Genomic DNA, 13,845 nt, shown 5'->3' on the forward strand with positions numbered 1-13,845 from the left:
TCTCATCCATGTGTAGTGTGGTATCATTAAAATCATTTTGCTCATTCACTCACAGGTTATTTATGGTTCTGAAAATAAGTTCCTAAAACACAAGTTCTAGAACAAATACCTTATTACATATTTTTTCTTTGGCAGACAATTTAGATGAAAGTTTAGAATGACACTTTCCTCCACATTCATGTCTCCATCGATTGGAATTTGCCTAAGCACCTTGTCTTAGTTGGGTTTCTATTGTGATAAAACTCCATCACCAAAATGACTTGGAGAGGAATGTGTTTATTCAACTTACATCTTGTAGTCAGGCATGAAGCAAAGTTGTAGCTTTCCTTTGCTACATTGTGGGTTCTTCTTTTTCTTTCCCTTTATCCTCCTAGTTTCACCCCTAACACTAGAAGGAGAGAAAAAAGGATAGAGGGACGAAATCCCTGAATCTAATTTCTTTCCCAGCTATTCTTTCCCATTTCCAGCCCAATCCCTTCAAATGTGTCTCCCAACCAACAAAGGTTTCTCCCAACCCATAGTCTGCTTAAATAGTCCCTTTTCCCAGTTTTCCCAACATTAGCAGCTCCTCGCTATAACAACTGTTCTAGCCCATCTGTTCGGCTCAGCTTTCCCTGGATCAACTGTCTCCTAGTAATATCTTTAGCACCAACTGCCTTCTCTCACTCTGCTAGCCCTACCCCATGGCCCTGATAGCCTCACCTGGCTTTTATTATATCCTATCTTGTTTCCAGAAATCCAAGGGGCAACCAACACTGATCATCATAGAGCTGAGCAGTTAAAACATCTAAGAACTTGTAAAGGGCCAGTTGACTATAACTGGGGATCCTTTAAAGGGTCCAGCCAACAAAATCATTCACACTACAGGAAGTCAGGAAAAGGACTCAAGGTAGGAACATGGAGCAGGAACTGAAGCAGAGGTCATGACAGAGATTCTGTTTACTGTTTTGCTTCCCACAACATTTTTTGTAGCACCCAGGGCTACAAGCCTAGAGTTTGCAAAGCTCAAAGTCAGTTGAGCCCTCCCACATCAAGAATTCATTAAGAAAATGTCTTACAACTTTCTTACAGGTTGTCTGATAGACCCATTTTCTCAAATCCGGTTCTTTTACTCTGGATCACTCTAGCTGTGTCAAAATGATTTTTAAAAAAAAATCAAGCAGGACACATCTCAAGAGTCTGAAATCTCAGACCATTGAAGTCATCATTATACTGCTTGAGATATGGTGATTGAGAAGGAGCATTGGCCTTGTGTTTTGTCTTACATATTTAAAGTTCTGAAAGAAAGAATAAAGGTTGAAAACTTAAGAACAAAAGATTGCTACTCCAAAGAAAATGGAAACTGCTCTGTGGTGCCACACTGGTATAGGAGAGGAACCGATTTCAAGACTGAAAGAAGACAAGACACAGGATTCACATACCATAAGCCAGCCCTGGAATTTGATGGAGTAGCCCACTTGCAATTCCATCACAGCATCAGAGTGATTGAATCACATTAAATATCCTGCAGTTCCAGGAATATAGGAACTTTCAGTCAACAAACCTTTAACTAACAGTGGCAATGAGAAAAGCACTTCTTTTTACATCTCTTAAGAGCATCTTTGATTTCCTTGTTTCTGAGACTGTAAATCAGAGGATTCAACATGGGAATCACCACTGTATAGAACACAGAAGCCATCTTGTCATAACCCTGAGAACTGTCAGAGCTGGGGCGCATATAGACAAAGAGTCCTGATCCATAAAAGAGGGTGACTGCTGTCAAGTGAGAGGCACAGGTATTGAAAGCCTTGAATCTACCTTCTACTGAAGTGATATTCAGGATTGTGCCAATGATATAACCATAGGATATCAGGATAACCAAGACAGATGCCACCCCAAAGATCACTGCTATGACAAATTTCAGGACTTGCAGGGGGAAAGTTTCAGAGCAGGAGAGGACTAATAGCTGAGGCAAGTCACAAAAGAAATGGTTTATAATATTTGGCCCACAGAAATGGAGCTGAAGTATAGCACACAGTTGAATTAGTGAACCAAAGAGACCAGTGGTATAGGCTCCAACCACCATGTGCACACAGAGCGATGGGGACATGATGGCTGTGTAGAGAAGAGGATTACAAATGGCAGCATACCGGTCATAAGCCATGGCTGCCAGAAGGCAGCATTCAGCCAGACCCAGGCTTGAGAAAAAGAAGTACTGCATGGTACACCCCACAAAGGAGATAGATTTTGGTTTCTGGAAGAATCCTGAGAGCATTTTAGGGGTTGTAGATGAAATGTAACAGAAATCTAAAAATGACAAATTGCTGAGGAAGAAGTACATAGGTGTGTGTAGGTAAGGGTCAATCCGAATCAAGGTGATGAGGCCCAAGTTCCACATCACTGTGGAGAGATAACTTCCCAGGAAGACAACAAAGAGAACCAGCTTGAGCTTGGGAAAATCTGAGAATCCCACAAGAATGAACTTGGTGACAATGGTGCTATTCCTCCCTCCTGGCATCGTCTCAGAGCACCTTGAACCTGCAGATAGATACTCGGATTAAAAATGACTGTTTTAACATTATGGATCTTCCTTGTTTTGGCTACATGATAGGATGAAAAATTATCCACAATTAAACTAACTTTAACAAAATCACAATATAAGTATTATTCTGAAAATTGCTAGAAAATCCTCTTCCTACCACTTCACAGTTTGAATTACCGTCCTCCAATTCTTCCCACACATACAAACAGATGTTGCCAAATTCCTGTCTAAATGTTGATACTGATTTGCACTGGTATAAAGATTTCATGACAGTATTTCATGTTATTTTATTACCAACATTACATATACTTATTTAGAGTCAATTTTTGACGATTTGGTAAAATTTATTTTATTGTTTTAAATTTGTGTCTATTGATTGCCATCCTCTTTCTCTAGGTTTATACTTTCCATCAAATAAATAGTCTTAATTCACTCTTCCCTAAACTTGGCAATTATTCTCCAAGTTTATCATTCATTGTCAATATTAAGTGTGATCACAGTTTTAATATATCCATCATTTCATTTCTTTCTATTTAACTCCACTCAATAATGATAGCCCTACCTTTGTGTTACACTGAAACAAATATTTCATTATGTAATTTGGTAAGACCCTTCTATACATGTCACTTGTTTTAGTTTTTATATTTGCAGAAATTTTTTGGAAAAAAATAGCAATTATAAAACTATAAATATGATGTTATTTTGATTTTTTTTCTAAATTGTAGTGGACACTCATCAACTACAATGAATTAAATTATTTGCCTAACAATTAAAATCACCTTTATAATAAGATCAATCCCCATTTTGCTCAATTTTTAATCTTAGTTCATGGGCCACCTGTTCAGTCCTAGGACATTTTATAATTGTTTATGGTAATATTTTATATGTAAGGCATAGAGCATTGTAATGACTGGCAAATATCCCTTCATTTTTCAGAGATTACTTTGATGGCTTCCATGTCCATGTCTTCAGAAGATGTGTGTAATGACTGCATTAAAGGAAATAAAATTAGGATTCAACTTGCATTTCATTTTTCATTAGTCTAGGAGAAATGACACATAAAATTCTTTTATCTCAGTTGATAACTAAAGGCACAGAAGAGGTAACACTAACTGTTAATAAATATTCATTACTACTACACTTGAGAGGACCTGAGTCTAGTAACACCTGTTCTGGGTTCCAAGGTCTGTCTCTGCATCCCTCTGACACCTCTGAGGCTTTGGTTTCTCTATTTTCAAAATGAAATCACTCCAGCTGTTCTCTATACATCAAAGGGACGTTTCAAGTATGAAAACAAACATTGTGGTGGGAAATCACACAGAGCTGTGGTCTGGTTCTCTAGAGAAATAGTAATGCAATTTTTAGAAACCAAAAACGAGGATTAATTAGCAACCTGCAAAAAGGAAATTACACTGACCCATGACATTCATCAGTGTACATAGTAAGGACACAACAAGTTCTAAGCTATATTCCTGCTGTAAAATTGACTTATGGGATGCCTATGTTTAAAACATCTTCAGTAAAGACAGGAATAGTTCAAGAGAATTATTAAAGAATTTTTCTTCATGAAATTAGGTAACTGATTTATTGGAAATACTAATTACTGTGGCATTCCTGAAGTATATTTTCTCAAGTCTATTCTCATGACAAGTATATCCTGGAGACCCTGAAAACTGAATATTATTTTTAAATTGCTAAGAAATTTATTTAGTGAAGATTTTTCTATCTTCCATATGTTTAACTGAATAGATCTTTTTAATAAACACAAAAACACAATTTTAATCTCTCAGATGAACATTATAGCTCTTCTAGTTCACTGATAAGGAAAAGAAAATGAAATAAAAATATTCAGATGGCAATGCTGCTGGTAACAGAGAAAGACTCCTGAATTAGAAAAATCCCCACTAATTGCTGCAGCTACTTTTACTTATTTCTTGTTGTCCGTTCATGATAAAATCTACATTCTGGAATGCCATAATAAATGTGTTTCCTTCACTCTACTGCAAGTCAGTGAAATTGATCAAATGGCCCAGTAGGATTATACCAATTTAGTCACAAGCAGTGTCAGAGGGATGACATAAACTGCGCTACAAACAGAGCATACTGAGGTCAGATTTAGGGAACTGGAGCTGGCTCAGCAGTTAGGAGGGTTTGATGCGCTTGTAGAGGATCCAGCTTTGGTTCCTAACTCACAGCAGGCAGCTCCCAACTGCCTCTGACTCCAGCTCCAGAAGATATGACATCCTCTCCTGTCCTTTGTGTATAAATGCAAAGAAACTCACAGACACATGTACATAAATAAAAAATAACAATACATCTTTTCCTTTTAAAATGACCAGATTTAACATTCTAATTTTTCTTTTACTGTGGAAATTCATTGCAGATAAAATGTTATCAGTCAATAAAAATTTAAAAAATTATGTACGGTAATTTTTAAGAATCTGAAAAAAAGGCACACAGCCAGTTACTTAATAGATAAATATTATTCATACACTTCTGAAGAAGGAATAAGCAACAGTAATAAATTAATCATAGGACTGCAGCCCAAGGGGTCAGTCAAGGCACTAAGGGCCCTAACAGTGAAAGGACAAAGAACCAGTCCCTTATTTTTTTGTTGTTGTTTGCAGTCTTTCTCTCTTAAAATAATAAAATGTCATAATCTTCTGAATAAAATTGTATATCTTATAAATTAAATAGTTTATTTTGTTTCTCTTTAAATATTAAGACCCAAATTAAATCTTGATGTAGGAATCACAGAAAATGCTTTCCTTTTGTGTATATAATACAACGTTTGTTGAAATCTAACATCTGCAAGGCACCAAATAAGACTACCATTTGGTAAACAGCAGAAGGAAGATTAAATAAACTCTTCAAACAGCTACAGGAACAATCCATTATTACTTTTTAATATGTTTTGAGGAAGGAAGGTGAAGGAAATAGATAACTTAATATGAATAAGGAAAGACTCAATGTATGAACTAAAGCTTATTTTCTCATTCACTTTGGAAGTCATTTTGATTATGAATTTAGAGTTCCTTCTAAATTCATTGCACATGGATCATTTTCTAATGTACTGAAAATCTCACTACTTATACTTAAATTTTATGAGCTATTTTATTATACATTAGGCTCTTTATATAATTTCAGGTAAGAACCTTTTTTAAAAAATATTTCAAGCCTGGTGGTGGTGGTGGTACGCACCTTTAATTCCAGCACTTGGTGAGGCAGAGGCAGGTGGATCAGCTCAAGGTCACCCTGGTCTTCAGAGTGAATTACAGGACAACCAGTACTGAACAGAGAAACCTCTGTCTCAAAAAACAAAACAAAAAAATCAACTAATATAACAAATATTATATCTGTTCTATACTGCTATTTTAAAACAAATGTATTTGCTTAAAACATCAATGAGAGGTTGGTGAGCTGGCTCGGGCAGTAAAAGAACCTGCTGCCAAGGACCTGAATTTGATCCCAAGAACCCACACTGTGTGAAGAGAGAACTGACTCCTGCAAGTTGTTGTCTGATCTTTACACATGCCCTGAGGCAATGCATTCCTGTACATATGTGTGCACACACAATAAATAAGTGAATTTTTGTTTCTCATGGTCCTCCTGGCTGGCTGGATAGCTCATAAGCTGACTGAATCCATGCCTTTTCATGGACATAGTCTACTGAGGTGACTACACAGTCTGTCAGATGGAACTGGGTGCACTTCATAGAATATCATTCACGTGTTTTGGAAATCACATTGTTATGACTGGGATAGTGGAGATTTCCCTCTATATAGCCTTTCTGTCTAGATTCTTCTAAGCATAAGCTAAGACTTCCAAAGAGCAAGACTCAGAATTGTGTGCTCATGAAACTATTAACTGTGCAATGCTTCCTGATATCTCATTGGCAAAATTAAGTTGAATGAGTGATGAAAGAATCAGTAAGGAAGGGGACCCTCCAAAGACATGCCAGGGAATGTGATTTCCTGTTGTCCACTAATGTATTTCTGCAGCACATGCAGGTATAGCCTCAACTAAGTGAGCTCTGGGCCAACTTGAGACACGAAAAAATCAACATGGACAGTTCCCAAGGAATGATAGCCAAAGTATTCTGGTAGCTTTCACACACAGGTACGTCTGCATATACATGTAGACACACACAAGTACACACAGACACACACACAATTTAAAAATATTTAATGTGAAGCCAATTAGCAAAACACTCAAGAAGATTAGTCTATTTGGGAAGAACAAATCAGATAAATTTATGAATTTGGTACCTAATTTGGACTGATTTTTAATTGCCAGGTCATTCCGTTTTTTATTTAGGCTTTATAATGCATTTTGGAGAGACATGATAAATGTAGTAATGCATTTGTGTACACATACATAAATGTCATTGTGAATTTCTGAGCTATACATAACTTCTGTGAAGTGTACCTTCCATTTAGCCATTTCATAATGGTGTGAACATTATAGTGTATTTCTACAGACCCCAATGGCATGGATGACTACATAGCTAGACTCTATCCTCTGATGGGGCCACGTGACTAAAACAGCACAAGATGAAGTCAAGCCCTAAAGAAGACAATGCAATGTTGGTAAATTCGAGATGTATGAAGCTGCTACTTGGGTGACACATACTGTTCACCGTAAGCTGCTCTACATAAGTAGAAGAGTAAATGCTAAAATAGAAATACACGGCATAGCACATAACATAGCACATAGCACACAACACAGCATAATACATAAATCAGCAGAATAACTATTCATTATTTTGTAGTTGATATTCCACATTGGCATTGACTACACTGCTGGGTCAGTAGGCTGTTTACTGCAGCATCACAACAGACATGGGTAATATAATATGTCGACTCATGGTATTAAACCCTAGGAATTCTTAAATTTCATTATAACATTATGAGATCACCTTTGTACTATCAGTTAGTTGTTTGCTAACCATCCTTTTATATGGTGGTTAACTTTATGTTCCTCTAAACTTATGTATATGTTCTATACATAATCATTTAAGTATGTCTGCTTCTTCATTTTTTAAATAATTTATATATAAAAGTTTTCTCAACTCAACATGTTGTTTTAAAGTGGAGATAAATGTCATCAAAGTGCAATCCCTGTCATCTATTCTTCTTTCCATTCTAGAGTTAGAAATTGGAGATGATGGAGAGGATTGCTTAGAACAAAGGAAAACAAGCATCTAGCATCAGTGGTTGCTTACAAAGTGTTAGGTTTTCTAAGAATGATAACCACTTAGAGAGTAATGGTCAGAGAAAAATTAAAGCTTAAAGGGATACATCCCCAAGGATAAAAGGTACAAGACTTTGAAGATGTAAGAACTAATAAAATGCGGGGGGGTTGGGGGGTAGGAGGAGAGTACAGGGTCTTACTGTGCAGCCCTCATTGGCTTTGAACTCACAGAGATCTCCATTCCTCAAATTCTACCAAGCCTGACTTGGAAGACATACCTTACAATACCTGTTTTCTCACACAGCTGACACACTCTGGGCTCTCTAATGTTGGAAGCATACAGAACTATGCCCCAGTGCTGAATAATAAGAAATGATTTTATATGGAAAAAGAATAACATAGGTAACGAAAATGTCAAGCATTTTCTTATTTTTTTCAGTACTTGCACATGCTAGGCAAATGCTTAACAGTGAAATCCATGTCTAGAATTTTTGTTTTTACTTTTTATATTGACAGAAGATGTCACTAAGTTGACCAGGTTGGCCTTCAACTTGAGATCCACCTTTTTTCAGCTTCCTGAGTATCTGAGATCATAGGCATATGTCGGTGGGATTAAATCAAAACCCTTTTCTGAGGTAGAATTTATTTTACTCATTTAGCAAGTCACTGTCTATTGGGTCCTTATTTTGTGATAGACATAATTCCTGAATATTTTCATATAGTATCTAAGCTCATTTTACACAGTTCTGTGAAGATCATTTCCTATAAGTTGTAGATGAGGAAGCTGAGACATTGTGTGTCTAAGTTATTACTTACATTCTCAAAGCTGTTAAACAACAGAAGCTAGATCCAGAAAACTCCAAAATTTTTTCTGTTAACACTAGATTTAGCAAATAAAAATTCCAAAATAGTATACTGATTGCAATAAATTAACTCTTAATCAGTGAAGCTCTTGATTAACACAGATTTTTAAAATAATACTGAAGAAAGGGGAGAGGGAAAAGACATTATACCAAGATTTGAAAAAAAATAGATCCCTAATTCTACATTTACTTAACTAACTGCATATTTTGCTTCTTTAGTGGAGAGATACATTATTCCCAGTAGGAAAGACCCAATCTCTGAGCATATCTCAGTCAGAGGAGCAGGAAGAGCAGTTTAGAAGTAAATAGCTACTGGCAAGCATAGAGGCTATGAAAAATTGATGATCCTAAAACAGGGTAAAGTCATGAGCACTGGTATCACTGGCCTGCCCAGGCTAACCTGTGCTGTCCTTACTCCTGTTGACTTCAACTCTCACTCAGATGTTTCTGAGGAAGGTGTGCTGTTAGTGGCTACTTGCTCCACAGCAGTGTGGGAAGCATAATAGCATTCACTTCTCACCTCCTGATCTGGATGGACTCTGCTCTAGATCCTGGCGAAGGTCATTACACACCTTCTTCCCTCCTCTGAAGAATAGTTCCTATAGGAGGCTGCCTACCCCAAACTCTGATCTGTCCAGCAAGCTTCTGGCCATCCATCCATGATAAGGAGAATTACTTCCACTTGAGGTTCACCTAAATACATCCTTAGACCCACTGTGTAAAAAATATCACTAATTAGCATTCCAGGTAAGTGTTCTCCAGTGTAATGGTAATGGGAAAATGAGGTTTCCTCTGGTGATTTTACTTCCACATGTGGATTCTTCATTCAGAAAATGTTTTTAGAGCAGGAGGTCGCTAGAATAAGGATGTACCTCATATATCTTCTCCAAATTCTTGCAGAGTGACTTTTACCTTTTCTGTTGCCTATGGGATGATGACTTGTGTATATTTCATTCAGAATGTTATCAGACATACTTAAATCATTCACAGATATCATTATAAATATTAATGTCCATGACTTATAATATTCTACTCTCAATTCACTTCAGTTAGATTATTTTTTCTTCTGGACTAAACTAATCCAGGACTGAATGTGCAGATATTTCAATAAACAAGTACTTGAGCCATTATTCCAAATCTGAGTTTCTACATTTTTATTTCTACTTAACTTTAAAGTTTCAAAATACAAATAATTTTTATTTTTCATGTAAATTTTATTGTTTTAATTTCTTTCATTCACTTTAAGCATGATTCTTTGCTGTTTAACCGGTCAGGCAATTGCTTATCTATTTTTCTTGGCTTGCCATTTTTAATTACTCAATCTAAACTTTACTTTAATTTATGGTATTAAAAATTTATTTTTCTTATATACTTTGTTATTTATTCTAAAGTACTATCTTGCTTTTAATTTTACACAGTTTTATGAACATCATTTCCTATAAGCTGTAGATGAGGAAGCTGAGACATTGAGTGTCTAAGTTATTATCTACATTCTCAAAGCTGTTAAACACCAGTGATTAGATCCAGAAAACTCCAATATTTTTTCTGTTAACACTAGATTTAGCAAATAGAAGTTCCAAAATAGTACATTGATTGCATTAAATTAATTAATTCTTAATCAGTGTATCTCTCGATTAACATAACTTTTTGTATCTGTAACTTGTAACTTTGTAATTTGTAACTACTTTCTCATATATATGAAGATCATCAGCCAACTTGGATTTCATGTGGTCTGTTTCTATTTTGCATTTGATAGTCAGGATTCAAGACTTGGGTAGGTTGTGTATATTTTAAATTTTGCCTTTGTTTATATTGTACTAAAATTATTTCTTTTGACATTATATCTCTACTAAACTATCAGGTTATTAAGAAGGGTAGCCACACAGTTAATTTATCTATCTATCTATCTATCTATCTATCTATCTATCTATCTATCTGTGATGGTTTGTATATGCTCAGCCCAGGGAGTGGCACTATTAGAAGGTGTGGGCCCATTGGAGTAGGTGTGGCCTTGTTGGAGTAGGTATGTCCCTGTGGGTATGGGCTTTAAGAACCTCATCCTAGTTGCCTGGAAGCCAGTATTCTGCTAGCAGCCTTTAGATGAAGATGTAGAACTTTCAGCTCCTCCTGTACTATGTCTGACTGGATTCTACAAAGTTCCTGCCTTAATAATAATGGACTGAACTTACGGACCTGTAAGCTAGCACCAATTAAATGTTGTCCTTATAGGAGTTGCCTTAGTAAACAGAACTCTGAGTTCAAGGCCAACCTGAGACAGAACAAGTTCTACGTGAAGAAAAGCTTAAGTCCAGGTGTAGTGGTGGTACATACCTTTAACACCAGCATTGATAAAGTTGAACAGGGTGGATGGGGGGATGAGAGGGCATGTTCCAGCCCCAGCAAGCAGCAGAACTTGTCAGCTTCGCCCATGTGGCTCTAGCTTTAGAGTCAAGAGTAGAAGGGACTACTGGGACAATTGATAATAGTTAGCTGGGGATAAGAAATTAATGGTGATTAAGAAGAGACCAGCATCACTGAGATGAAATCTTCTGAGAAGTGTTTTCTGAGAGCACAAAGAAACTATGTTCCAGAGATAGCCAAGGTTGTACTTCATGCTGCAGCTGTACTTGGCAATGTGTAAGAGTCACCCAGGTGGTACTAGTTTTGAAGGAATGAAGGGGTCATGAAGAGCAGCTGAGGCTGGGCACTATGAGAGGACATGGAAGTCCATTGGTGATGCTGCAGCCTCAGTTGCAGTTGGCCCAGGACTGAAAAGGTCATGCAAAGGAGCTGAAGCTTGGTACAATGAAGAAAGCCTGTGAGAGGCTATTGGTGAAGCCTAGTTGCAGCAGAAGACCCCAGTGTACTGAAGATCCCAGTACCATGGGATGATCACGAAGAACAGCAGCATCAGTGAAGTATATCAACCTGAGTTTAGAGTACTACAGACGGCAGAGCTGAAAAAGTCATGCCAACCCTTTGGAGGAGCCCAGAAGATCATGTGTGTGGATCCCAGACATTGAAACAAGAAGCTGTAACATTGAAATTTCCTTGGAGATTTCAATATGTTTGAGATGCCAGAGTCATGGGCTATCTGCTGAGGAAAGCTGCTAACAGGGAGTGGAAGCAGCCAAGGAGAAAGAAGTTTGTTGCAGTCAACAAAGATGAAAAGAGAGTTGGAGATCTGAAAATTGCTTTGACATCAGCAATGAAATGCAGACTTTGGAGTTTGCCCAGCTGGTTTCCTGTTTTGCTTTGTGAAGTACAGTGAAGTGATTGGATTAATCTCAGAAGAGACATTGAGACTTTTATGTACTATGGGGACTTTTGAAGTTGGACTAACTATATTTTGCATTATGCTATGTTTAGGTATGGCCCCCATAGACTCTTATGTTTGAACAATCCTATGGGGGCTAGGGAGTGGAGTGTGATGTTTTGTATATGCATGGCCCAGGGAATGGCACTATTTGGAGGTGTGGCCCTGTTGGAGTGGGTATGTCACTGTGGGTGTGGGCTTAAGATCCTCATCATAGCTGCCTGGGAACCAGTGTTCAGCTAGCAGCCTTCAAATGAAGATGTAGAACTCTCAGCTCCTCCTGAACCATGCCTGCCTGGATGCTCCCATGTCCGAGTTGGTGATAATGGACTTAACCTCTGAAGCCGTAAGCCAGCCCCAATTAAATGTTGCCATAAGAATTGCCTTTGTCATGGTGTCTGTTCAGAGCAGTAGAACCCTAACTAGAACACTATCTCTGGACCCATTAAAAAGTGCCTACTAAATAGTACTTACTTCTTAAGACAGCATCTCATGTAGCCCAAGCTGGTCCAGGCTTGATAGGTAGCTGAAGATGAACTTGGGCTTCCAATCTTCCTGCCTCAGTATCCCAAGTGCTGAGATTACAAACATGTATTCTTTATGTGATGTTGGGAATTGAACCCAGGACTTTGTGCATGGTAAGCAATCGCTATACTAAATGAGCCATATCTGCAGCCCTGAATGTTGTGGACTTCTAGTCCTTGGTTGAAAATATAGTCTATCATTGCTTTATTAAGCCTCTATCACAGTGACACTGAAGTGTCTAAATGGATCAATCAAGGGACAGATTCCTGGGATGTTGAAAACTTCTAGATACTTTGGTTGACTCTTTTGATAGTTGTATGGAAAAAAGAATCATTGGAACATACTCTGTGGCGTCAGCAGATGTACTTGTAGCTGCAGCAACAGTGAAAATGCCCCTAGGCTGGCATCAGTCTTAGTATACTGGTGCAGAACACCTTCTCTAAAATGTCATCACACATGAGTCTAGATTGTTCCTGGTTCTCAACATGCCAAGATGTTAGGTGTGTGAGGCCCTCTCTTCACTGAACAAGTGCCTCCCTTTATTGTCCTTTCTCCCTTCTCTTCTTTGTCTTCCTTCTGTGCAGTGGCTACTCCAAGTTCAGCCAATGATTCCAAGCAGTTCAACTCAGACAGTTCACAATCCTGTACAGAATGGCCAATCTTATTTCCATTTCATCTGTTTCAATCACAGTCTGGATATGCTGGAAACTTAGAATTTAATGTTGTTATAAATCAGTCATTGGGTTGTGGTTCATTCTTGTAAAGTTAAGGTAATAAAACACATTTTAAAGTCACATACTGATGAGTCAAAAATCAGCTCATTTACTTATGTTTGGAATCCCCATTCCATCTCATGGTAGAAAATTTACATAGTCGTTATTACTTGTTAGGATCTAAGGGCAAAGTAATTACCTCAGGATTTTATTGCTCTCTAGTCTTGGATATCTAACTTCATGAGGATTTTTTTGTTTGAGGCTTTGGTTTTTATTTAGACAGGGTCTCATTATGTATCCCAAGGTTGCTCTGAAACATCCTATAGTAGCCCAGACTAGCTTCATATTCATGGAAATCCTCCTGACTCAGTGTCAGAAATTCTGGGATTCCAGCTGTGCACTACCTCTGTCATTTGCTTCTGGGAAGTATTTTTAAGCTATGGGGTTTGTGGAATTCTGAAATGCTATTGGGGTGAGTCCCCTCATTGATCTCTGTATTGTACAGTACTCTTCAGGACATACAGATTTTTTTTTTCACATGGCTCTTGGGACAGCATCTTGACTTCTAATCTCAGTCCTTGGGCACCTGCTGAGCTGTCCTTGGTTCTGATCATCTTATCAGCTCTGAAACTGTACCCTCTTTCTCAGAAGTGGCCCTTTGATATCTCTCTCTCTCTCTCTCTCTCTCTCTCTCTCTCTCTCTCTCTCTCTCTC

The 13,845-nt window shown here is 37.7% G+C and overlaps 1 protein-coding gene across 1 annotated transcript; it reads right to left on the minus strand.

Annotated features, from left to right (window-relative positions):
• Window positions 1–1,549: 1,549 nt before the first annotated feature.
• On the minus strand, window positions 1,550–2,497 carry LOC114623472 (olfactory receptor 1440). The gene has a single exon (XM_028770143.1). It carries the CDS (start codon window positions 2,495–2,497, stop codon window positions 1,550–1,552), a length of 948 nt encoding a protein of 315 aa, XP_028625976.1.
• Window positions 2,498–13,845: the final 11,348 nt, after the last annotated feature.

This window comes from Grammomys surdaster, unplaced genomic scaffold (assembly GCF_004785775.1).
Source record: "Grammomys surdaster isolate TR1022 unplaced genomic scaffold, NIH_TR_1.0 198, whole genome shotgun sequence".
In the NCBI taxonomy this organism is placed as follows: Eukaryota; Metazoa; Chordata; class Mammalia; order Rodentia; family Muridae; genus Grammomys; species Grammomys surdaster.

What these genes read in the sequence shown, in the direction of transcription:
- LOC114623472 (XM_028770143.1), bottom strand. Translation starts at nt 2,497, where the DNA reads ATGCCAGGAGGGAGGAATAGCACCATTGTCACCAAGTTCATTCTTGTG.